The sequence below is a fragment of the Astatotilapia calliptera genome, chromosome 5 (assembly GCF_900246225.1).
Source record: "Astatotilapia calliptera chromosome 5, fAstCal1.2, whole genome shotgun sequence".
Classification (NCBI taxonomy): domain Eukaryota; kingdom Metazoa; phylum Chordata; class Actinopteri; order Cichliformes; family Cichlidae; genus Astatotilapia; species Astatotilapia calliptera.
The window spans coordinates 6,390,593-6,417,590 of record NC_039306.1 but is presented as its reverse complement, the minus strand read 5'-3'; the positions used below and the strand labels follow the sequence as shown (position 1 = coordinate 6,417,590).

Genomic DNA, 26,998 nt, shown 5'->3' with positions numbered 1-26,998 from the left:
TGTGCATTTTTGCATAGTATATGTTTTGTGACAATTTGCTTATTCTGATATCACCTTCTTATTCTGTATTTACATGCTAGACAGTATAAATATGTGATTTAAGTTGATCTAAATTAAGTCATTATAAACTAGCTGTGAAAAAAATAAACAAAAACATTTAACAAAATATAAAAAAAAGTCAATATAAAAATATGTAGTTTCTTTCTAGTCCTCTAGCTTCAAGTTAGATAAATATACTCACATTTAGAACTATGCTGCCACACCATGGCCGAAGCTATTAGATACACATGCAGCGTTTGAACTTCTAGTCATTCAGCCACTAGAGGGCGACTTTGAATTCATCGCACATCCCGCGAGCTTTAGTGAGATCTCGTTGTTTGTTTACAACCCGAGAACTTCCTGTCTGATGAGAGTAGCATTTTGGGTTTTTTGTGTGTGACAGTGACTGTTTGAGCTAACTAGTTAGAAGTGAGCTTTCAAGATGGGTTGTGATGGTGGCACGATTCCCAAAAGACACGAGTTGGTGAAAGGGCCCAAGAAAATCGAGAAGGTGTGTTAGCTTTATTTGGCTTCAGTTTCCCTTCCGTTTTTAAATAGAAAATATCCCTGTTGGCGATATTTTTCGAACGCTAACAAGTTGCTAATGCTAATGGGCTAAACTAAGTATTGTTAAGTTTCGGGGTTTCATCATGAGAATAAAAAAGACATATTACGGTATTTTAAATGTGGTTTCTAATGTACGTTATGTAGTTGCTGTGAGTTTTCAGAATTTAACGCTAGTTAACATTATCTTGATGTGTTATAGACGAAGCTACATGGCGTATTCTTTCCTCACGGTCTTCTTACATGAACAGGTTGATAAAAATGCTGAATTGGCTGCCAAATGGAAGTACTGTGCATTGAGTCAAGAGAAACTTAGACGACCCATCGTCTCCTGTGAACTGGGAAGGTGAGTTATTTTTTTGTCTTGTTTTGTACTCGGGCATTATTTGATGTTTGGACACGGTATCGCTCGATGATGTGACAGCGCGAAGATATAAACACCGTTTCACAAATAACAAAAATCAGACATGAATTAAGACTGTACAGTTTTTCATCTTTTCATTACACCACATTATGTTCTGGTGGTCTGGCACATGTTATTTTTCAGACTGTACAACAAAGATGCTATCATTGAGTATCTCCTGGATAAGTCGGCTGAGAGACCTAATGCTGAGGCTGTAGCACACATCCGTGGGATCAAGGTATATTAACACCGAAGTGTGAACATCTAACTTGTTTTTTTTATTTGTTTGTTTTTGTAATTAATAAAATACAGAGCTACATTATCCATTTACACAGTTGGAGGTCTTCAGCCCATGTGTTTCTGGACACATGATTGTGTGTTTATTCGTGGTTTCAAACAGGAAATCTATCTATTTGCTTTCTCTGAAGGATATAAAGGAGCTGAACTTGACTGATAACCCTGAATGGGAAGGAGAAAGAAGAAATACAAAGGGAGACAGATATGAAGACATTCATTGTGGCATGTTTATTTGCCCTGTAGTTGGGTTGGAGATGAATGGCAAACACCGGTAAGCAACCTGAGTGAAGAGGTACTAAACCTAAGAATGAAAAAATGAGACTGACGATTCATGTTCTCTCTTTGTTTTAAGGAGCAAGCCACTGTATCTAAGTTAATTTTAATATACTAAATACATGTTTCAAATTCACTGCAAAACATATGATGGCATTCGTCTATCTTGCTTCTGATATACTTATGAATTTCTGGACAATTCTGTATTTCTTAAAATTCTCTATTTTTTATTTTATTTTATTTTACCTCTGTACATAACCACATCGTACTTTAATACCGCATTTGCGATTAAGTTGGAAATCAGAATTTTCAAGTTCCCAGTGGAAATTTTCACCTGGAACGCCCTCTCAACTCAAATTTCCAACTCAGAAATTCAAAGTAGACATGCCAACCACAAGTTAACAATTGTAAGATGGCAGGACTGAACGTAAACGTTATTAAAAGTGTAAAACTTTTAACCTGTGCTGGTATTGTTTCGTATTTGTGATTTGTTAAATAATCCATTCACACAGCACTTACAAGGTTCGATCCATGACCATGCTGCAGCAGTGTTTTTAAGTCAAAGAAAAACAAGTATTGCTCTGTTTTGTTAATGATGGATGAATAGTTCTATCTTACTAAGAAGCAAGGTATAAGACATCCTGTTTTTACTGTCTTCTCTGACTGAATCATACTCAACTCAGGAGTGATGTCACTCCTGAGTTCTGACTTCTGAGGTGTCTGGAACACAGCGTAAGTTAAATAATCAAAATGTAATGGAAGTACAGATTTGTATCTTTGATTCTGGAGTTTAACAAAATGCATTTGGTAGAAATGTTGATGCAAGTGAAGAAAACAGTTATTTGGCTGAGAAAACAAAACAAAACAAACCTATCAGAGAGAAATCAAAAACCTTGGGAGTGGCCAAATCTTCAATCAGGTACATTACTGAAAAGAAGAAAGCATTAGTCTGCTCTGCAACTCCATCAAGCCTGAAAGGCCACAGAGGAAAACTAAAGTGAATAAGGTCAAAATTCTTTATGGTTAAGAAACAAAAACATTCACAAAATCTAAGGGCTCCAAGATGCTATGGCACAGACTTGTCTACATGTTGTAGCTGTTTCCTGTCACCAGGGGGTAGTGTCACAAACAACTCGTCTGTGGGTTACTTTTGCTGTTATGCTGTTGTGGGACCTTGTCAGCTGTGGAAAAGAAAGGCGGTAGTGTACAGAGGGAAAATTACAACGTGTCAATAACCCAAAAACGTATGGACCTAACTTTAGATCACATAAAGTTAGAAAGAAATACAGTTCCCAGCCCTGCGTCTGTTATTTATTTATTTATTTATTTTTGGTGAATGGCCCTAAAAGCGATACAGGTGGAAACTGTTTAACAATTTCATATAAGTGTTTCTCTGTTTTTTAGGTTCTGTTACCTCCAGACTTGTGGCTGTGTCTTTTCAGACAGGGCCCTGAAGGAAGTCAAGACAGAAATCTGCCACAAGGTAGGCAACATTCATTTATTTATTTTCCCAGGTTATTTAGCCTCAGTAGGTTGTCAACTCTGACAGTTTTTTTTAAAAAATTCTTAAGACACTTTTAATCTTTACTGCCATTAAAAATATGTAAAACAAACATAGCCAGCTCTATTTGTGACATCATTTCTGCTGAACAGCAACAAGATAATAACGTAGCTTTTATGCTCCTTAAACACAAAACCACCAATAGTTGAACTCAAAGACTTGATGGACCTAAAGTCTCCATCATTGACCTTGGGTGTTTGGCATTAATGCTCCTTGTTTAAGTCACACTCAGCAAATTTTCAACGCTAATGATTTGTAAATAGGCAGGTTTGATAAAAATGTAGATAAGATAGCAGCAGTCTGGTATTAGCTAGGGGTGGGGAAAAAATCGATTCTGTGTAGTATCGTGATATTTTGTTTGCTAATAATGTATCGATACAGGGACAGCAGAAATCGATATTTTGTTACAAAAAAGGTTTTTGTGCTCTGACTTCAGAGCATGTTGATCCTTTTTCTGAGCAAGAATCCTGACATTCCTTCACTGTCCAAATGTGTTTAACTTTTTTTATGGCAGCAATAAACATGACAGTTTACTTATTTTAATTTAAGACATGTTTTATTTTAATTAAGTTTAAAACTTTTTTATTTAATGTAAAATTATATTTTGTTTTAATTTACTTTCAAATTCTTCAGTTGCTGAAGGGGCTGCATAGTTTTCATAAATTGCATAGTTCAGAATAGCTATAATTGTACCAGATGGTTGCATTCAGTTAAGTTGGACTAGACTGTAATACAAACCGTTCAATTTGTCAACAATAAAACTGACTGAAATGAGAGAAAGACTGAGTGTGAGACTTTGATATTAGATAAAATGAATATTGATAAAGTTTACTTTTATGTACAGAATCTGAATATCGCAAAATATTTTAAAAAATTGCAATAATATCGTATCGTGGGATGTATAGTGATTCCCACCTCTAGTATTAGCTTTGTTCCAGATGCACAACTGGTTGCTCAGATAGATAAGAATGCAAGTTAAATTACTGAAGTGTAATGATTTAATGCTCCCATGAGAAGACATAAATAGAAATAAAAACCATCATGTTCACATTGTTTTCGGTATTTAAGGGCTAGTAATAAAAATGTAAGTGAACTCTGGCAATGTTTTACATTCGTAGAATACACACAGATAAATAACTTATTGTTTTTGGGTTGCTTTTTTTAAACAAAAAAATTATAGCATGTTGACTTTTAAAAACTATCACAATATCAGCATTGTTAAGAAAATAAAGCCTGAAGAGAATGTAAATGTAACTAAAGTGCTCCTATAGTCCACTACAAACCACTTTGTTGTTCTATAGGAATATGTGATTAGGCAAATGTTTGAAATTTGGTTTCATCATGTTTTGACCTTTGTTTTGCTGAATTCACAATTTGCACTAGAATCTATGTGAACTTTAATTTGAGGATCAGAGGAAGTTTAACGTTTAATCACTTTAGTTGAACATGGCCTTTATATAATGCGCGTTTACAATATTACTGACCTCTTTCTGAATTTAAATAATACTAAACCATAAAGAACATGCCATATCACAACATTTATGTGAGTAGATGTGTTTTGGACAGATTAAACTGCACTGTTCCTTTCTTCAAGTCGCTTCTGAGATTACCCTAGTTTAAGCCACACGGGAATTTGAATCAAGTAGGCCTAAGGCCTTTTATGGGTTCTGACCTTGTAGTTGTAAGGAGCATTAAAACTATGGTGGAAATTTCCCATGCACAGGCTATTTTGAGGTAACAGAAAGCAGATGGTAGCTGGTCAGTGTTGTTATTTCTGTTTAATTAAAAGCATTTTGGAACAGTGACAGATCAGTTGTTTGACTTTGTCAAAAATATCTAAAAGTATAAGAAAAGCTACAGCGCTTCTTGTGGGAAGCTGACTTAGAATACTGTGATTTTTGATAAGATAGGCTTATAAGGCAGCACAGTTTCTGGAGCCAATACGATTAGCCTGACTTTACCCACTCTTTATTCAGTTGCTGCTAAGTTTAGGAAATGTAAAGTACAGTTCACTTAACCTTAAATGTCAAAGTAAAACATACAAAATAACTGATAATGCAACATCACCCTTTGTTATATCCATGTAAGACAATAAGCAGTTTGTGCTGAGTTTTGGACAGGTTCTATAAAAAGTGATAGCCATTTTGGCTTTTTTTCCCCCTTTGCATCCAGTACCCATCATAAAATTGTTATCTAAGGCTGAACTGTCAGAATCAAGTTCAGAGTGTGTGTCATTGGATAAAGACTGAATCTTTATCTAAGCCAGCATTTATCTCTCTTTTTTCTTTTTCTTTTGTGGGTTCATATTTGAACTCTACTTGCATGCTGCTGTTTACCGAACACACTTTTTGTCCTTTTTAAGAAATTTTGTTGTTTTTTAAAAAAATATATTTTTGCAAGGAGTCATTGCATAAGTTGATCTGCCAGTAAAAATGTAAAAATGCCATTCACATAACCAAATGTCTTTAGTCTAGCTTGACTTACTAGAAAATTCTGTAGCCTATATAAAAGAAACCTTTTTAAAAAGGCAAAACACTGTTTACTCGGGTATTGTTCAGACACACTGACAGCATGCGCAAGATCATGTGAAAGTTAGGACTCGTTATCACAATTGCTTTTATTTGTTTACACCTGTTACTTCTTAAATAAGAGAAAGGGTCAACACCTTTATCAGCAGTTGTTTTTCAAACTGAATGTCATACTGAATAACATTTCTTTGGTAGTGTCGTTTCATCCAAGCTTTAGTCATTATTTTTGCTTTATGGACAGAATTTATTTCATATTTTATTTCTGTATTTAGAAAAAAGGACAGCACTGATAAAGTTTCATAGATAAATATATTAGTATACACACATGGTCTTGAAATGCATATTGAATGCATTTTGTCTTCCTTGGTTTTGCTTTCCTATGCTCATATTATGACATAACAACACAAGACAAGTGCAAATAAGCTCAACTAGATATAGACTGCATGTTTGTAGTGATTTCATTCTCCAGCACTGCTGTTAAAGTAGCTGCTGCTGTTGCTGTAGTTGCTGTGTATGGCCAGTAGCCATGACGGTTCTATGGGAACAGTAGCCTGGTTGATAACCTTGTTTCTGTGCCACTGCTCCAAACAGTCTAGTGCCTCAGGAAAGGTATTACTCTCAAACTTATTGGCAAACATGCTGTCCATGCTGATGATCCATGGTAGGTCTTCCACTCCGTAGATACAGATGTCTCGTATGTAATGCCCTGGAAAACAGCAGCTTGGACATGATTTTTTTTTTAGCATTATGCCAAAATTCGTTCCTTTTATTACGAGTTTCCATTATATAAATAAATATATGTACGCAAGCTTATTTAACCTTTGACGTAAAGCTAGTGGAGAGTATGCCATATATATATATATATGTATGTATGTATGTATGTATGTACGTACGTACATATGTATGTACACGCATATATATACACACATGTACACACACATATATATATACACACACACACACACACATATACACGTATATACACGTGTGTATATATATATATATATATATATATATATATATATATATATATATATATATATATATATATATATATATATATATATATATATATAGATATATATAGATATATATATATATATTAGGGGTGCAACGATACACAAAATTCACGGTTCGGTTCGGTTCGATACTTTGGTGTCACGGTTCGATATTTTTTCGATACAAAAAACATGTTCATGCCTTTTTAATTTGTCATTTATTAAAATTATAAATATATATTTTAACTCAAAAGTACAGTTTTTAAATTTAACCCTAACCCTTGTGCGTGTTTTTTATTTTGACAGCGAATGCGCACCTGCGGACCACTTATGTGCAGCCCTGGTTATTTAGCTCATCATATTGCAGCCACAGAAATTATTTTGTCCATGAAACCATAAAGCTGCACTTTCTTTTTGCCTTATAGTCTGATTTGTCATAACTTCTCCGTTTTGTGGTAAGCTTTTCTTTGGCTGTCACTTCTTCACCCTGACCTGTCTTATTTGGCTCAGCAGAACTAAAATATATATCCTGCTACTTTTACACACGCACTCACATAAGCTCAGCGATTCTCTGCGCGATCAACCTCTCACATGTTTAAGCTTGCTGCGGGAGATTTCACTTGTCATGTTTGCATAGTAAGCTAACGATTAATAAGACGATGTCAGAGGAATTGGTGCACAAATTATCATCACTCACAGATCAGTGCTGTCGCTCTCTATACACAGCTCGCATGATTTTCCTTCCTACAATAGCCCGACGGGCAGGGAAGAGATAGATTTTGGTAGCCCGACTGAAAAAAATCGCTAGCCCGACGTCCTGGGGCTAGCGATATTGCAAGCCCTGTATCTGATTGAGGAATCACTCATCTTTGGAAAAGAGAGTTTATTACAGAGAAATGTCTCTTTCCAAAATAAAAGCTATACTATCCGCTTCTTCTGGGCTATATTCTCAGCAGCATAAGGAGAATCATGTGCTAACAGCTGTCTAAATGACTCGGCTAAAGTTAGTAGCATGCTTGTTGTTTTTGTCTTTGCACTAGGATGATGTCGGCGTAAATGTGCAGTCATATTCGTTGTGTTCCCACTAGTGCTTTCAGGTTAATCTCGTTGAAATGACCTTAACGCCACAACACGGCAAATCTCCGTTAACGAGCTACCGCCGATCGCCCTGTGCATGGGGCTAGACGGCCAACACGTTAACGAGCTAACTGCGCTAACACACTAGTTCCCACCCATGTAATTGAGCATTGCACGGCACATCCAACATACTGTTTTACTTTAGTCCATGACTCGCTTACCTTCAGGGTCATACGTCACATGAAAACCAAAATAATTCCAAACGCCAGATCTGAATGAGGGTGGGGGAGGTCCATGTTACAAGGAGAGCTTAACTTCTGTCTTGCTAGCTTGCCCTGCGCTCTTCCTTCTGACGATGCTGTCTGTGTTGAGCGCTCAGTGGATCTGCGCTCGACAGTGCAGCCTAGGCGGAGTAGTCGAACGCAGATTCACTGAGCGCTCAACACAGACAGCATCGTCAGAAGGAAAGTTGATAAAATAAATTACAAATGTTGTATTGTTCGATACATATGCGTACCGAACCGAAAGCACTGTATCGAACGGTTCAATATCGATACGAATATCGTTGCACCCCTAATATATCTATCTATATCTGTGTGTGTGTGTCTATTTATGGATGTACATGTGACTTGCTCACAAGGATTTATGTGGGATTAATAATTTATTGTTGGATTACAAAACTAAATACCTCATTTTTACCACATTTTTATAATTTAAATAATTAGGAAATATTGGTAGAATTTAATCTCTGGGAGAGTAACTAATCCGGTCTTTATTGACATATATGACTATACCTTTGCAACCACTGTGTGCACTTCCTTCTTGATCCCGCCATTTGATTGCCCGGATAGCTCCTTCCCAGCCTCCATCAATGCGACTGCCTGGAGCTTCTTAAAACATGTAATCAGACAAAATTGGTAATTATATGACCTAATTGAATTGTCAAGGTTTAACTAGCCCTGCTCAGGCCTCCTTCATCTGCTGTTTGAGAGTCAGTTCTCGATACATCTCAAAGAAAAGCTAAAGGAAGAGGTAGCATTTGCAGTCTGTAAGCAATTAAAAGTAGAGACATTGATCAAAGTTGCAAAAGTTAAACTTGTTATAATTCCTGATAAGTTTTCATTTTACCAGGGGGTAATGAAATAAAATGTATAAGGATAACAAATGGTCACAGGCAGGCTGGAGTCTATTCTAGCTGACAAAAATGAAAAAGAAAAGTATAACCTACATAGACAGAAACCCATTCAGTCTCCTGAACTATGAGAAGGAACTGAAGTATTTAAAGCCCACATACATACAGACACAGAAGGCTCCAGTTAATAAGGAAATTTGAACCTAGAACCTTGTTTCATATCATCTTTTGTTTATATCACATCATACTCACATTAGTACATGTTTAATAGTTTTGTGCTAGCTGTTAAACAAGCGTGGAGTTTTGTGTCTGTGCACCTGTTTAAAACCGCCATTTTACCTTTGATATGGTTGAGCGTCACCCAGTAGTGTTCATCTGGACTGAATGTGTCCCTGGACCAATCCAAGAAGTCATGCGCTATTGGGCTTTTCAGAACAAAGTCCACGAAAGGTCTTGTAAGAACATAGTAGGCTGTTCCAAAATATAATTGCAGATTGTGTGGAGGAGGCCTTTTCCTCAGGCCTAGCCCTTTCGGAGCTACATGTGACCCCACAATCTCCTTGTACTGGCGTTGCGTTCTGTACATCATAGACATCGGCTGTTTGACCCCAGGTGTCATGTTTTTATCCCTCCATTGTTGGCTCTGCATGTACTGTACCAGTTCCAGGTTACTCTTAACAGGGAAGTCTTGTCCACACAGATTCACCACCTTCTTCCAGTCTGTCTTGGATTTCGCTAGATCCTTCATGCAATTCAGATCTGCTTGCAAACGAGAAAAACCAGCATAGGTCACAGTTTCACTGTGACTGGAGAGGAATGTATTTGGAAAGCAGCTGACTAGCTTCTGTACAGCCTCCCGATACTCCCGTGGAGCCTTAGCATCCACGTGAATGCAGTACACATTTTGTGGCATGTAAATTGCCCTCAAGAGGCGGACAAAAAGCTCCAGCTCTTTATGAATAGTCACAATGAAAGCTAAAGGGTAAGCCTCCTCTGCACGACTTAGAGGTTTTGTTATAAAGTGTAAATCTCTTTTCAAGTTTGAGCACGGCAGGTGGCTGTTTAGAATGTAGCTTTCCACCTGTAGACCAAAAAAGCATATATTGCGACTGTTACTGTTGAAACTCATTTTTAAATAGGAATGTCAATGTGACTGTGCTAATGCTCCTAACTGGTTGTTAGATCAAATGAAAATTTCATCTAGAATATTTGTGCTTTTTATTTCTCAGAAGTAAAGAAAGGGTGGGGGGAAAATACATACCTGGCAGTCACAGCTGTACCAATTTACTCCTTTCTTCATGCCTGGCAAAAAAGTTTTACACACAGTTGAGAAAGGTTTGCAACTTGAAGATGGGGGAGGCTTTAACTCAGGTGGCGTCCTAGTCCTCAAATAAATGAAGGAAAAGATAATAATACTTATCCCGAGGCACACGAGGAAGCTGCATTTTGTCCCTTCAAGCTGGCGCATAATAGCCCTGTTTCTCTGTAGTCTGCCAGTACCACCACAGTTAAAGCTTCTGCAGTGGAGACATCCAGTTGGATTATTTGCAGAAGGATCCTGGATCCTTGAGGAATATAAAATAGGGTTAAGTATTTAGGTTGGACCTAATTGATGAAGCTAGCTTGTAATATTTGGCACATTAACTGCTGCTGCTTTAGTGCTTCTGCAATGTCTATGGGATGTGTTTTCTAGAACCACAGCTTGCAACACAGGAAGTGAATTACTTGCTGTTCTGTATATGATAATATTACAAAAGCATGGCAAAGGTAATTGATATCGATCACTATGTTAGATGTATTTTTTATGATAATGCAAAGCAGTTCAATTGCGGATAACTTGTTTTCATCTTGTTGTATATTTTCAACGCGGCAAAGGGAAGAAGATGATTTAGTTCTTGAAAGAGTACTTGTAAAACGTTTAACTGATCACTTGCAGAGGAGCGGTTTATTTGCGGGACGTTGAGTATAGTTTCAGAATTCATCATAGTACTGAAACCTCTGTAGTGAACAATTACTTTACTTGAACAACAGGCTATCCTATTAAATCTCAGTGTCACATTCATTGGCCACAGTATTTTGCTACAGAGACTCATATATGCTTTTGTGTTAAAGGAAATGGTTTGCATTGATTTTAATCATGACTTATTTGATGGATTCCAATGTGTGCATGCAAATAGGGAGTCGTCTTCTCACATGACAAGTTTGTTATTGAGTTACAGAGGGTTCTGTGCTGGGACCAATTCTGTTTACATTATAGATGCTTCCCTTCCCTTGTTATTAGACAATTTTGCATACATTTTCATTACAACACAGATGATACCAAGCTATAGTAACCTCTGAAGCTGGATTACACAAATTAATTAGTTAAAGGTAAGGCAAGGCAAGTTTATTTGTATAGCACAATTCAACAACAAGGTGATTCAAAGTGCTTTACAGAGACATTAGAAACAAGAACAAATAAAAAGCAAGAACAAATAAAAAGCAGCGGTCCCCAACCTTTTTTACGCCACGGACCGGTTTATGCCCGACAATATTTTCACAGACCGGCCTTTAAGGTGTCGCGGATAAATACAACAAAATAAAACTAGTACCGGTACCGAAAAAAAAAAAAAATTTATTCATAACGCACGTGAAAAGACCCGGGACAACCGAGTTAACGATAAAAATGATAACAAAATAACGCTGAAAACTGATAAAAACCCTGAAAACGGTCCTCAACTCTCGCGGCCCGGTACCAAACGACTCACGGACCGATACCGGTCCGAGGCCTGGGGGTTGGGGACCGCTGAGTTAAAGGACAGGCATGTTTTAGACACAACACTAAAGTTATTATATTTGTCCCTAATCTCTGAAACATGATGTCTAACCAGAACGCAAACTCTTGATTGGCATTACGTTAGCCTCCAGTAACATTGTGAGGAACCTGAGAGTCATTTTTGAACTGGATATGTCGTTCAACGTGCATTAAGCAAATATGTGTCGCTGCTTTCTTTCAGGTGGAGTATTGTAATCCATTAATATCAGATTCTTCTAAACGCCTTCTTTTTATCTCTCTGGCTCCTCACAGTTTGTTCAAGTACTCACTCACAGATCACTATCTACTCCAGTTAATTCTGGTGACCTCAAGGCTCTGTCCTGGGTCCTTTACTTTGTATTATCTATCTCCTACTCCTAGGTGATATTTTGAAGAAGTATAACATGCAATTTCACTGCTATGCAGATGACACCCAGCTCTACTTATCTTCCAAACCCACAGGTACTCTCCTACCCACAACTATTTCTGATTGTTTAAGTGACATCAAGGTTTGGTTTACTCACAACTTTTTTAAACTTAATGGCAATCAAATAGAATTTATTCTAATAGGCACCAAATCAAAACTGACTAAAGTTCCAACCAGAAGTCTTTCATTATCCATTGATAACTCTGACAACAGAGTTATCAATGGACTCTCAGGTCAAGAGTCTTGGTGTCATCCTTGACAGCACTCTTTCCTTCACAGCACTAGGGCTGCCACAAACGATTATTTTGATAGTCGACTGGTCAACGATTATTTTTGCGATTAGTCAACTAATCAGATTGTGCGTCCATTGGACGTAAAACTTACAGCTTATTGCACCAGCTTACAGCTTTAAGTGTTTAAGGTATGTGCTAACTAAAAATAAAGACAAGATGATAGTTTATTAAACTTTTAATGAAATTTGCAGATTGTCTCGGTAAAGTTGAATAAACTCGGCCGTCTGCTCCTTGCTATCTAAAATATAACAGGAGTATATTCTCGAGCATCTCGCACTTCTGATAATCAGTTGTCTGCTTGATGTTTATTCATCTGTGTAAAACTATAATTTTAATCTCAGCCAAACCAATTTACTTGGGAACAAATAAAATACTGAAAAAAGCCAAACAATAACATTTTTAAGTTATCTAAGTGACTTATATACCATGTTTAACCTGAGTAGCGAAAGACGGCGGTGGGTTTGAAAACAATTTGCCGGGAGTCCGGTGTTCTCACCGGCTCTAATGAGCCTTGAACCGAGCTGTTGGGTAACAGACGTCTCCGAAAACGCTTTTTTGGAGGAGGTTTGAAGTAGCTCCTTTTTAGGGACTAAATCGGTGTGCTGTGATGCACCGAGCATATCCCGACACCCCCAACTGGATATGGCAGATTACTGCCCCCCGGAGCCAGTTTTTGCTAGCTGTTTCTTTCTGTTAAAAGAGAGTTCTACACTCCCCACAAACTGCTTGCTTACAGGGAATTTTTTAAATTTTGGTGTTTTCTCCCAAATACTGTTAGGTCCTATGTAAGTAAACCTGAGTTTAATTGGAAAAAAGTACAACTTTTATTTTTTATTTTGTTTATTAAAAAAAATATATATTATACCCAAGTATCCTTTGGAGGGCAGAGAAGCTTTAGACATGTCTGAACACTGTTCTCTTTCACAGTAAACATCCTCACTCAAGCCTGTTCCTGAGAATATCACTGAAGATAAAGATATCAGCAGGGAGGCTGCCATGGAAATGTGTATGTTTCTGATCTGCTGAGATTCCTATCCTTCTCATATTGTGACTAATAGAAAGAACAGTTCATATGTAGAAACAAGGAATAGCTTGCTGGTTGTTGGTTATGAGTTTGGGTAGATAAAAAAAAACCCTTTGGTTTCTTAAAATATTTGTTTATACATTCCTTGCAATGAAAATTTGAGATCATATTTAGATCAGCATGTTCGACTATATTTTGTTTTCGTGCAATCATTTATCACATTGCTGCTTTGGTCAGAGGCAACAGAAATAAACAGCAGAATATGTAAAGAAAGAAAGACAAAGAAATGACAAGCTTAGTGACCTACCTTTGATGCAGGTCAATCTATACTCCTTATAGTGAAGAGGTCAACTTTTGTACATCAGCACCTGTTTGGGTCTTAATGACCTAAATTGCTCCTGCGAGTTATGTTGCTATAATTCATTTGAAGTCCTGCAGTGAAGAGTCCGTTCCTTTGGTGCCATCAGCAGCAGCAGCAGTAGCGGTAGTGTCAAGCTAAATTGAATTGCTTTCTTGTGTTCTCGTCAGTAGGTTGCTTTCTCAGAGCTTGATGTTGCGTTGTGAGTGAGCCACAGTGGTTTGTAATTGTGTGGCGTATTCTCTTGTTGTGTTTGCAGCTGATTATGTCTCTCCTCCCACAGCCCCATGAGACAAGTCCGGCCCTCCCTGGTTACTAGCATGAACACCCAATCACACACCTGACATAAGGAGTCATATTCACACACACACACACACACACACACACACACACACACACACACACACACACACACACACACACACACACACACACTCTTTCTTGCTATCTCTCTCTCTCCTGCTCACTTGTGTATTGCATCAGTATTCTTGTTTTTTGCTCGTCTTCGAATCTCATTACCTCAAGTTTCTTCTTTCTTTTTTCCTCTCAGATAAGATCAGTTCCAGTTTATCTGCCCTGTTAATGGTGTGCATGTTTATGCACACTGTGCAGTGTGACTCGTCTCTTGTTCACAATCTTGTTGCCTCTTGCAGTTACAAAAAAAAAAAAGATTTTGGTTGACTTGTTTACTAACTGACTTCATGCTAGGTTGTGTCATTTTTGGTGATGGTAACAGCAGAGTGACAGACTTCATAGCGGTCCACAGAGTTTATTTGCTGCTTGGTCAGCTCCCGAGATTATCTCTGTTGTGTTGAACAGAGCACATGGCCACGGTTCACACCCAGTGAGCCTGCATTACAACCACACAATGGATCCCCTACTTGTTACTCAGGGGTTTAATATTTGTTTTTGAATATCGGTGTGTGTTTTCCTATTAAAAGCATTCATCCCGTTTATATGTTTAGAGACACAAAAACCTAAGCCTTTTTCTTTTTCTTTTTAATCGCAAGACTTTCACAAATATGTAAGCCAGTTTGTTTCATACAGGGTTATCGTTAACCAGTATTATCCTGTATTTCTATTAGCAAACTTACAAACTGTTGTGGATAAATGAAATCATAACTCAAGTGCTACTTCTGAAACCAAAGGAACGATGAAAACAACAGCAACAATAAAACAAATTACATTTTAATTTGGATCTGGAGCAAATATTAAACTTTTGATTTGGTGTGACAGAATGGTTTATTGTGTTGTGAAAATTTCAAGTGTCAAACTGTTGAAATAATAACATAGAATAACAATAACATTTCTTTGTCTTAGTCATTTCATCGATGTGTGCGTGTCTGACTGACACGTTCGTGGCATTTTGTTTTGTTTTTTTCCCCTCTCATGCTTCACAGAGTTTAGCCAGTCATAGGCAGGCAGCATGCAAATAAAATGGAAAAGGGACGTGTCCCGACAAAGAAATTATCTGTGGGTTGATCTAATAGTTTTGTTAGTTAGTGTTGAGTTCTAGGTATGTTTGGATATTAATGGCTCATGGAAAAAGCAAAAGGCATATTAAAAAAAAGTTTTACTGCAAAAGATGCAAACGAGCAACATTTTATGAACGTCCATTGAGAAAGTTAAAAAAACAAAACAAAACTGATTTGCAAGATGGATTGGACTACATGTACTTATACGAAGTGAAACTGAAAGCAGTCACTTTTTCAGAGAAAATCATTTTAAACTAGCCTGACGGCCAAATATGTATATTTCAAAATACCTTAAATGATGTTAATTACAATCAACTTTCAGTTTTGTTACTTCCTGTTTTGCCACAAAATTTATAATGCATATACAACCAGACAATGTTTTATCAATGCTAGCAGGCGGCAGCTTTTAAAAGTGTAAGTAATTGAAGGGCACTTTTTTAATCCTCCTTGGCCAAGAAGCTACTGTCACTGATAACAGTTTACCTCATTCAAAGTGTGAATCTATTGAAAGGAGGCGCTAGCAACAGCATTATACACAATACTAGTAATAGAGAATTATACACAATAATAACACAATTAACAGTAAAATAAGCTAGTCGTGTTTCCCTGGAAATTTCAAGTAAAGGTTTAACGTAACTCCTTAGCACTTTAGTTTACCTATAACTAAAAAAACGTCACTTTTTTACTCGTTCGGAGCCTGCATAGTATTTTAGTTAAAAACTTTTATTCCTTTTTCAATAAAAATGAAAAAAATATTTTCTACATTGGATGTTGTATCTTGGGTCACGTTTTTTAACCAACCACTTAAAGTCCTGCTTTTCCACACCAGTATTTTCCATCCAAGACTTGCTCTATATAGAGTGCAGCTAGTGATGCTTGGTTGAGTGTTTACTTTACTTTAGGATTACACAGCACCATCCTTCATAGCTTGCTCTGCTGAAGGGTGTGTTGTTTCCTCAAATAGTAAAACAGGTCTGTTGTTTCCACCTTGAGAAAGAGAGGAGGTTTATGTGCAGATTCTGCAAAACATCTTGCTTTGTTGGGGGTTGTTGAAGTAGTTCCCTTTTTAGGTACTAAATGGTAAACAGAGGTTGACACAGAACTTGCTCATTGCTTCATGATTTCAGATGATATATGTGAAAGTCCTACCTCATATTTAATTTTAAAACAGTTGTGCTGGATAACAGTGCATTAGCAGAAATAACGCTATATGGTGAATGTCTTCTGCCTTTACACTTGTTGCAAAACATGTTTGCCTTTTCTAAATCCCTTTAAGAGTCCCTTATCTGGAATATAATGTTTGTGTTATAGTGTGGAGATCCATTTAAAGATGAAGATATTGTTGTGCTCAATGGCAACAAGGAGGAGGTGGACAAGCTGAGGGAGAAGATGGAAGAGAAGCGGGCCAAAGCTAAAACTAAGGTGTGTGACTTCTCTGCTTTTTGATAGAATCTGTCTTCACAACTACAAAACCCTGAAACAAATATTCTTTGATTTTCAGAAATCAAAGAAGAGTAAAGCAACTGAAACGGTGTCAACATCAGAATCAAAAGGTTTGTGTGAAGCCTAGTAAGTAAGTCATCATATGTGTTCAGCATTTGCATGAACAAGGCCAACGAACTAGCAAAAGGCCAGAAAATTTTCTTCTTCATTTGGATAATATTTTGAATGTGCTGTAGTGTACTAGCTGGGTTATTCAAACTTTTAACTCACACTGAAAATACTGAGAAGTTAAGATACATATAAATGTAATATATAGTGTGTGGCCAAGCTAATGCTGCTAATACTTTGTACATCAATGATGGACATTATTACTTTATCTTATTCTGGTTTTGCGGTAATGTATCAGGCTGGTTTTGTCATATTTTACTGACATACAGTGTTTTTCATAATTCCTGTGCAAACTTAGATCCTGACACATTTCCAATAACACAGGATTAAGTGTAACTGTAAAAGATTAGTCATAGAAATAAGTAATATTGGCCAATATCAGCCTTGTTGACTGTCTTTCACCTTTTTGCAAGGAATGAAAAAAAAAAAGGGGGGGGGGGGAATATTCCCACAGCTTTACAATTGTAAATCAAAATGTAAAAACTTTCCTATATTATACATTTCCTATAATTGTGAATGTGTCTTACTATTTCCAGTTGTTTTTCTTACTCTCATAAATGAGCCAAGAAATGCAAAAATAGTCACACTGAACCAGATTCTGTAGATCTGCAGTCTAACCTGATGTTAATTAGTCTAAATTGAAGGTGTCAGTGTTGTGTGCCAACAGAGAACATTGCTGTGGTTTCCTGTTTTCAATAATAGCACAACGCTCTCAACTCACAAACAAGACTAACTGAGAAACCCCAGAATTCGATTTGTTTTTACTCAGATTAACACTCCAATGCATAGCTGGACTGGCCATCGGGCGTACCGGGCATTTGCCCGGTGGGGGGGGATTTTTTGTTTTTATGGGCAGATGTTTTGGTTTTTTTGGAGGTTTTTTTCTTTACGTAACGGTATCAACAATGAAAGGTGGTGGATTGGCCAGATGCTGGCAGATGTGTAAAAATAACTCAACTGCTTGGTGGTGGCTATGGCGGAGCTTCCACAGATTCAGTAACATTAGCAAGTGGCTGGTCTCCACCACTTGGAAAGGTGAGGCAGGAGGAGGCTGCTAAACAACAGCAGCAGCACTTAAGGTTGATAAGTTGTTGTTAGAATTTACTTAATATTACTTTCTAGTAGGGCTGGGCGATATGACCCAAAATTCATATCTCGATATTTTTTACCTGGATGGCGATATAAGATATATATCTCGATTTTTTTTTTTTAAAGCCATAAGTTAAGAACAAAAAGAGAGTTCTTAGTCACACTGTGTCCCAGATGTCACACGGGCACTTTTATTTACATACAGCGTAGATGTACATGAAGAAATTACTCAAAAATAAATTATCAGCATTTATTAAATAATCATGGTCCATAAATAAAAGAAAACAATGTTGTTTTTGTGCATAACAAAAAGCTCACAATTGTGCAGTCAAAATGTAAACTAATAGACGCTGAGCGTAATAACAAAGAGACAGATTTCACAGCTGCACCACGTCTCTGAACAGGTGCCATTTGTGGTCCTTATACACACACAGTACGTATCACTCCGCGAGGCTCCTCCTCGGTAGCCGTAGTCCTCCGGCAATCCATCAAGCGGTGCAGCTCCGTAGCTTAGCAAAGTCATATTAAAACATTTTTTGACAGATTGATGAGCGCTGTGTACCACATAAAATCGGTTCGCGGTCAGTAAGCACAACCAGAATTCATACATAAGGTGCACTGTCGATTTTTGAGAAAATGAAAGGATTTTAGGCCGTTAGCGCGGTTAGCTCGTTAGCGCGGTTAGCTCGCTAACACGTTGACGCCGTCCAGCCCCACGCACGGTAACTCGCTAACGGAGATTTTCCGCTTTCATCTTGTCATTGCCTGCAGGTGAAGCTATGGGGGAGGGGGAGTTGTGTTCAGTGAAGGAGAGGCGAGGCCGAGTAACGCAGCGTAGAGACAAAAGTGGACGAAAGAGAGGCAAACCTGCGGCTCCACAAGTATAATTATAACGTAACATAGACTATATCGATATAAACGATATTGTCACATCTTATATCTCGTATGAAAATATATCGATATTTTTAAAAAACTCGATATATCGCCCAGCCCTACTTTCTAGTATCAGCTGATGTTTGCTGGAGCCACAGCTGTAAAAGCTGTTGGTCATGATATCGGTTTGGATATGTGGTGAGAGGGAAACATGAAGATGAAACCAGGAGATGTCCTTACTGAATCATCAGAGCTGAACAGCTGATGGAGAAGCAGGTTTACCTTTTAGGTGACATGAATGAGTTGAGAGGAAGTTATGAACTGTTTCTGAGAGACAACTAACACCAGGATCCTTTTCTACGTTGCTGACAGCTGGTAACTGTGCAGGGGCGGGTCTAGCAAAGTCTTGCCAGGGGGCCAGGTAGGGCATTAACAGGGAAAGGGGGCACAAAGAAATACGTTTCTTTCTTATTCTCATTTAAAATGTCTAGCTTTTATTAAATAATTTGAAAAAATAATCTGAATCTTACAACCAAAGTTTTCATTTGATGTAAACTGTATAGAAATCCATTATTGTACATAGGAATGTTTTTTTTTCTGGGTCCCATCATAATTTCTTCAGAGGAAAGTACTGTATATGATGCCAGTATTTTCCCACACTTTCTAGATACTGTACCAGTACTGTGTGTAAAATGCCATCAAAAAGTCAATTAAGTTTTATTCTTTCTCACCTGTCTTTCTGTCTCCTTTCACTTTTTAAAGGTTGCCATGTTAGAAAAAATATTTGCCCTGCCATTGATGTGGTAAATAAATAGTTTATGAAAATACCACTAAATCTGTCATTTATTATTTATTCACTGAACAGTATAAGTCCACTCAACTTACACAGTCTCGGGAAAACATGGCCCAGGGGGTAGAACAGTCGTTTACTTGGTCTGTGGATCAATTTGCCGGGCACTCCAGTCAGTGCATGTCTTAAAGCATACATTGGAATGTTTTTGTGGATGAATGTTTGACAAGGTATAGAAAAAAGTGCTTGTTATGAATGTGTGTGTGATTGGGTGAATGAGGGTTGTAGGAAGAAAGCACATTTAGTGCTCAGTTAAAAAGCGCTACATAAGTATTAGTGCTTTTAACCATTTATCCTCTGTCTTGCCTGATTGCTTTCCACACAGACGGCACAGTGTCTCCTCCCAATGATATAGCAGGAACAAGCTTGCAACAAAATGGTGGTGACAGCAGCCAGCAGTCAGGTAAATAACAATACTTGGATCATTTACGTACAGACAAATAGTCTATTGACATTGCATTGTCTTCACAAATCTCTTGAAGCCAACTGTTTTAAAAACATGAATGTGGTTTTCTGTATGTAATTCATTCAGCCTCTTTTTATTAACCTTCTAAGACCCAGCAATGAATTTTTGTCCTCTGACTGAGACTGCTACATTAAGCACCATTTATGCTATCTATACGACTCCTACTATACTGTCAAGGGGACATGATGGGCTTTTTATTAATGCCACATTTGTGGAGGTTGCAGAGCACTTTCTTTTCAAAATGATGGAAATTGCCGCTTCCACAGATTGGCATACATTATGATTCTATTGCTTACACTCAGATTGTTTCTTCAATTTGAGAGTCTTAACTTTGACTTTGATTTCAGAAATGTACAATAAGTTTATCCCTTCCAAAACAAAAATTGTATTCACTGTCCTTTGTATTGAACAGCAGGACTTACTACTTACATTTTCAACCAGTCCATACTTCTGGTAGCAGAAGGCAGGATGAAGCAGAAAGATAATTTACTCAGAACTATGGAAGAGGAGTCAGTGTTACTGCTGTCAGGGGATGAGGTGGACAAAGGCCAGACATCAGAGTAGGAAGGTGGAAGCTCAGAGGATCATCATCTTTAAAGGAGCTTACGAAGGGGTGGTGTGACTGTACCTACCATCCATAATAGGAGCTGTTTAATGTAGGGCTCTCAATTTTTTAGGCATTTTAATATCTAGAAGGGGAAATAAAAACCTATTCAGTTGAATTCACACAATCACACTTCCACCAGCTAAGATTTTGATTTCTTCTCTTATTTTGTCAAGTCATGTAATTAATGCACTTTCAGCATATATATTATTAAACTCTACATCTGCTATCTTTATCATTTCAATTTGGGTTACATACTGAAATTGGGTTGAAAATTCTATAGGTAATGATAGGTTTGTAGCTTGAACCTATTCGCTGGAACGTTGAAGACAATATAATTACACAGCAAGCAAGACACGAAGTAGGCAAAGTTCTTCATGTTTCTCGTGCACGGGAGAGAACCGGACAAACGCCGTTCCTTCGCTTGACCCCAGTTGCTCTCGTCCGCTCCCCCGTAACACTGCTCTTTTATTGAGGTTACATGAATATGCATAGGTTCATTAACATATGACGTCTACATACAAACAAAAAGTACCTTGCCTGTGTCTGTGTGTTTGTGTTTGTGTGTGTGTGTGTGTGTGTGTGTGTGTGTGTGTGTGTGTGTGTGTGTGTGTGTGTGTGTGTGTGTGTGTGGGGGGGGGGGGGGGGGTCAGAGTGTGACCCCATAAATGACTTCCCTAAACCTGCTGGTCTGGAAGTCCAACAGTTCATCTAAACAAAAGGCACTTAGCCTAAAACAGATATAGCCACGTTTATCCTACCATAAGACAATAAAACAAGGTACGACCTCTTCCCATGCTCCCAGGATGTAGGTGTGCGTGTGCATTCCACTCTGGAATGCACACCAAGCCTTTGCAGCCTGCTAAAGATCACACATCCTATCACTACACAATTGATTATACACCTCTAAGCATATATGGTTAAATATTTCTAAGCATAAATGACAATCAACAATACAAAACCTAACAGGTAACATTAAAACAGGAAACCATTGTCTGGTGGTTGTGTGTAACAGAAAAAATCACCACACAAACAAGAGGGAAATGGTCATTTCTGAAGGTGGCATTGGAACTGAAACATTGTTCAGTTTATCTGTTGTCACCGCTTGTAAAGATAGCTTAAAATCTGAATTTACTGGTTCCTAATTAAAGCCAATTCATTAAGTTGAGAGAGCTTCATCAACATTGGGCAGTCTAAGTAATAATGATCTTAACGTCACAGCTAAGTGGGAGCAGAATAAAGCACTCTGGAAAGTGAATACAGAATGCAATAAGGCTGCCATGAAGTGTGATTACCTTCACAGTTCGATGTCCTGCATAACAGTTGAGAAACCAGTAACTACCTACAACTTCAGAGCCTTAGCATACACAATTCTTTTTGTCCATAATGGGCGATGGATGTTATCATTTTGCCAGGCTCCTCAAAAGCTGGTATGAACTTTTCACTCTGTCTGAAATTTCACCTTCGTGCTCTAATGTCTGGCTCTTGTCCACCGCATTTCTTGACTGCTCTAAATTTGACTCCACTTCCACAGTTATTTTTTCTTTGAAACAATACTTAAATTATCTAAACGGATCTATCACACATTTTTTCTTCTAGGGCTCAGGAGGTTAATGATCCATGTTCAGTCTAATGTTCAGTGTTTTACCACTGATGTCCAATTAAAGTAAAATTCTACTGTAGTTAAAATGTCTATGAATTGTTCTCAGTCATCCAGGTCATCGTAGTTTAAGGGGCTTGGAAAGAAAAGCGACTGGACTTCTTTAAGTTTCCTTGAAGACATTTCACCTCTCATCTGAGAAGCTTCTTCAGTTCTAAGAGCAATTGGTGGAGAGTCCCAGATTTTAAGCCCTATGGGAGTGTCCCCAAGAGGGTCATGGACCCCCTATTGATCCTCTACCTAATCACACGAGCCAAGGTGTGGAAACGGGTGTGGGTCCCAATCAGCCAAGGTTTTGGATAGAGATGGACCGATCCGATATTACGTATCTGTATCGGTCCGATACTGACCTAAATTACTGGATCGGATATCGGAGAAAAATAAAAAATGTAATCCGATCCATTAAATATCACGAAAGCACCTCGCAAAACTTGCAACACGCTGTAACTCACCTCAGAACGTTAGCAGTCGGAGCAGTATGCATCACGTGATAGAGCAGCTGTGGCATGCCGGACCTGTTGGTGGTCTGGATAGCATTTGGAGCTTCGCTAGCAACCTGGCATTTCATCTCCGACAAAGTTATCCCCGAGAGAAGTAAAGCAAGTGTGTAAGTCCATCTCTGAATGTTTGTAAAGCATTCCCACGTTAAGCTTAACAAGTGACTGCCTCTCGCTCTCCGGCTGCTACTTCAATCGTGAAACTGCTTAAATGATCAGCTGATCGGCTTTTCTGTCGTGAGTCTCTCTTGTTTGTTTTTGGCCCACTTTGCACCAGAAAGAGGAAACCAGCGGCTGAACAACAGCAGAACGTTTAAGCTTGATAAGCTATTGTTAGAATGTATTTAATGTTACTTTCTACTCGAGGATCTTTTTCTATGTAGCTGACGCTGGTAACTGTGCAGGGGCGGATCTAGCAAAGTTTAGCCAGGGGGGCCGATAGGGCATGAACAGGGAAAAGGGGGCACAAAGACATACTTTTCTTTCTTATTCTCATTTAAAATGTCGAGCTTTTAATAAATAATTATCTGACACCCAAAGTTTTAATTTGATGTAAAATGAATAGAAGTCAATTACTGTATATAGTGACTATTAAGTCTAATATATATACCCTAGTAAGCTATAGTACTTTTTACTTTGGGAAGGTACCATCTGTGCAGTCTGCAATTTTGTTGAAGAAAGATGTTGAATCTATTTAATATTTCTTGAAAAATAATTGATTTCTGTGCATTTTTTTTCACACTGCATCAAATTAAGGTTGATTACGTCGATTAAGCATCATGAGGTGGCGCGTGAGGGGTGGTTCCTTATTTTTTATTTATTTATGTTTGTTGTTGCTGGGAGTTGGAACCCTATTAGTTAGGTTGCTTAATATTTACGCTAAGTACTCTTTAAAATACCAGAATAGGGAGGATGGTGTAGGTCTAAGTTTATTAGATTGATCAGTATTGCTGAACTATGAAATATTTTTTTTGTATACAGGTATAACAGAATAGCTTTAGTGTAGTTGTTGTTTTAAACTTGAGTATGAACTTGCAGACTTGCAAAATGGAGCAAGATATTTTAAAAAACAGTTTTGTTGATTAAAAAAACACTATATCGGATTCATATCGGTATCGGCAGATATCCAAATTTATGATATCGGTATCGGTATCGGACATAAAAAAGTGGTATCGTGCCATCTCTAGTTTTGGATGAACCTATTGTGAAGCCTAGCCCCACCCTGTCATGTGATTTACTGAGGTCAAATCTCCCAGGATGTGAGTGGGCGTTAAGGCGTCTAGGAAGGGATCTCAAAACTGGATTATAGATGGCAGACAGCTGGTGTCGTAAGCCACCGCTTCTGTTCAAGGATGGTCACTCACAGTGGACATAAATGGCTTCTTTCACACCTCTTTCAAACCATCTGTCTTCTCTGTGAACATTGGCATCCTCGAAAGAGTGACCTTTGTCCTTTAGATGCAGGTGGACAGCCGAGTCTTGTCCCATGGAGGTGGCTCTTCTATGTTGTGCCATGCGTTTATGAACTGGCTGTTTGGTTTCTCCAGTGTAGAGGTCTGAGCATTCCCGGTTCCCTGTACAGCATACACTACGTTGTTAAGTTTGTGTGTAGGAGTTTTGTCTTTGGGATGAACCAGTTTTTGTCTGAGTGTGTGGCTGGGTCTGAAGTACACTGGGATGTTGTGCTTTGAGAAAACTCTCCTGAGTTGCTCTGATAAACCTGCTACATAAGGGATGACAGTATTGTTGCATTTGTCTTTTCACACCTTGGCTTGTGTGATTAGGTAGAGGATCAATAGGGGGTCCGTGACCCTCTTGGGGACTCTCCACATGTCTTAAAATCTGGGACTCTCCACCAATTGCCCTTAGAACTGAAGAAGCTTTTTGGATGAGAGGTGAAACATCTTCGACTAAACCTAAAGAAGTCCAGACTCTTTCCAAGCTCCTTAGACTATTGTAGTTAAATTAACATCCAATGGGTATGATCAACCTGTGGGAGGAACAAGTCCTTATTTTTAAAGATGCCTTTTTTTTTTTGTCTCTTTCATCCTACTACTCAGCTGTGGCTGGACCCTCTGGATCTTCCAGCTCGTCTAAAGCGACCAAGTCTTCATCAGCCTCTGCTACAAAGAGGTCCATCCAGGATATGAACGAAAAGTCAGAGGCTTTTAAGTCTTTGTTCACAACCCACAGTTCTGCCAAGCGCACTAAAGATCAGACATCCAACTGGGTCACCCACACCCCTTATCACTTCTAATAACTACTAAAGGGCATAGATCACAGTTTCTAGATCTTCCCAGAAATATTAACATATTAAAATAAATCTTGCTGTGCATACCAAGCACACACACCAACCCTACATGACCTCAGATATTGACAGCGATATGCAGGCTAATTCCCAATTTCTCTCTCCAGTTCCCAGTAGCTCAGTGTTTACATGTTGTGAACATTTAGTTGCGGCTCCCTAAGTGGTTCTGAGTGTGTACTTTGTAACTTAATTCCTCCCCATGGATTCCCTCACAACCTCTTTGTTGTCAGTCACAGGTGGTTGAGGAATTAATACTAGGATGACTGTATTATCAGTGGCACTCTGCTTCCCCCTAATGGGCAGAAAATAGCATTTTAATGTGCTCACAGGATTGCTGCATTTATTTTAGTCCTTAGTTATGATAAGAAAAATGAAAAAAGACAAACTGCCCTGCATTTGAAAAGGCAGATCCTCAGTAATTAGTATCTCCAGATTTTCCTTCCTCACAAAATCTAGTTGTATGTGCCTGGTAGCTATTTATTTTGGCTTTTTTTTTTTTTTTAACAGGTGTAGCAGGTGACTTTCACTCACTTTTGTTCTTTTAATTAGTTATTTCTCAATTGTTCTTTGAAACGGGGGAAAAACTAAAGCATTTGGTGTATTTGACTCCTCTGATTTGCAAAATAACCACCACAGCCAGAGACCAACAGCTTTAATGCGATTGGGGAAATATACTCTATAACTAATGCTTTTTTTGTTTTTGTGCATTTTTGTCTGGACTTTAATGGAAGACCTTTAAAATACAAAGTTACATTGTATTATTGTCTCCAAATGAATTCATATTGAGGTTAAATGTGCTTGTATAGACAGTCAGTACATTTACAACATTTACAAAGAACTAAAAAAAAGGCTTTGTTCTTACTTTTTGCTTTTTTTTTGTATCAAGCAATACCACAATAAATTTCTGTTCACAGTATTTTAGTGTTGTTTTTATGGTGCAGATTATATTACATCTTTGTGTTCTCTCTTCTGTAACATGTTACTAAGTGCATAACAGAGCATTAATTATCCAAGATCACAAAAGCAAAACCAAATCCCTGTTGTGCACTTGAAGGGAAACATCACACCTAACACAAGCTATAAAAAACTCTTACGCAACAACAAGTCTCCCTGCAGTGATAATGTGGACAGTGTCACATTTTTGTAATTAGGGCTTGTATCTCACAGTAATGAGACAACCAGGAAGCAACTGAAAAAACTGACTCAGCATAAATCCACTTCGCTCTCGCACTGCAGGCCTACTTGTTGTTCCTAGAGTATTTAGAAGTAGAATGGGAGGCAGAGCCTTCAGTTTTCAGGCCCCTCTTCTGTGGAACCAGCTTCCAGTTTGGATTCGGGAGACAGACACTATCTCTACTTTTAAGATTAGGCTTAAAATTTTCCTTTTTGCTAAAGCATATAGTTAGGGCTGGACCAGGTGACCCTGAATCCTCCCTTAGTTATGTTTCAATAGACGTAGGCTGCCGGGGATTCCCATGATGCATTGAGTTTTTTCCTTTCCAGTCACCTTTCTCACTCACTATGTGTTAAGAGACACCTCTGCATTGAATTACATCTGTTATTAATCTCTGTCTCTCTTCCACAGCATGTCTTTATCCAGTTTTCCTTCTCTCACCCCAACCAATCCTGTTAAAAGGGAGTTTTTCCTTCCCACTGTTGCTTGCTCATAGGAGGTCATATGATTGTTGGGTTTTTCTCTGTATCTGTTATTGTGCGATCTACTGTACAATATAAAGCGCCTTGAGGCGACTGTTGTTGTGATTTGGCGCTATATAAATAAAATTGAATTGAAAAAAT

At 38.1% G+C, this 26,998-nt stretch overlaps 2 protein-coding genes across 4 annotated transcripts; one reads left to right on the top strand and one right to left on the bottom strand.

Moving 5' to 3' along the window:
* Positions 1-369: 369 nt before the first annotated feature.
* Positions 370-26,117, top strand: rtf2 (replication termination factor 2). Its single transcript, XM_026166896.1, has 9 exons — positions 370-550; positions 855-949; positions 1,151-1,244; positions 1,435-1,574; positions 2,981-3,059; positions 16,555-16,665; positions 16,745-16,796; positions 19,992-20,069; positions 24,954-26,117. The coding sequence occupies exons 1-9, from the start codon at positions 482-484 to the stop codon at positions 25,148-25,150; spliced, it is 915 nt and encodes a 304-aa protein (XP_026022681.1). The 5' UTR covers positions 370-481; the 3' UTR covers positions 25,151-26,117.
* gcnt7 (glucosaminyl (N-acetyl) transferase family member 7) lies at positions 4,031-14,140 on the bottom strand. Of its 3 annotated transcripts, none has more exons than XM_026166893.1 (5): positions 13,718-14,140; positions 10,134-10,437; positions 9,212-9,953; positions 8,535-8,630; positions 4,031-6,371 (listed from the first exon to the last, which is right to left on the bottom strand). In XM_026166893.1, the coding sequence occupies exons 2-5, from the start codon at positions 10,338-10,340 to the stop codon at positions 6,124-6,126; spliced, it is 1,293 nt and encodes a 430-aa protein (XP_026022678.1). In that variant the 5' UTR covers positions 10,341-10,437; positions 13,718-14,140; the 3' UTR covers positions 4,031-6,123. The 3 variants fall into 3 exon arrangements, with proteins under 3 accessions (XP_026022678.1, XP_026022680.1, XP_026022679.1); XM_026166895.1 differs by having other exon boundaries at positions 8,535-8,627; XM_026166894.1 differs by lacking the exon at positions 13,718-14,140 and having other exon boundaries at positions 10,134-11,275.
* Positions 26,118-26,998: the final 881 nt, after the last annotated feature.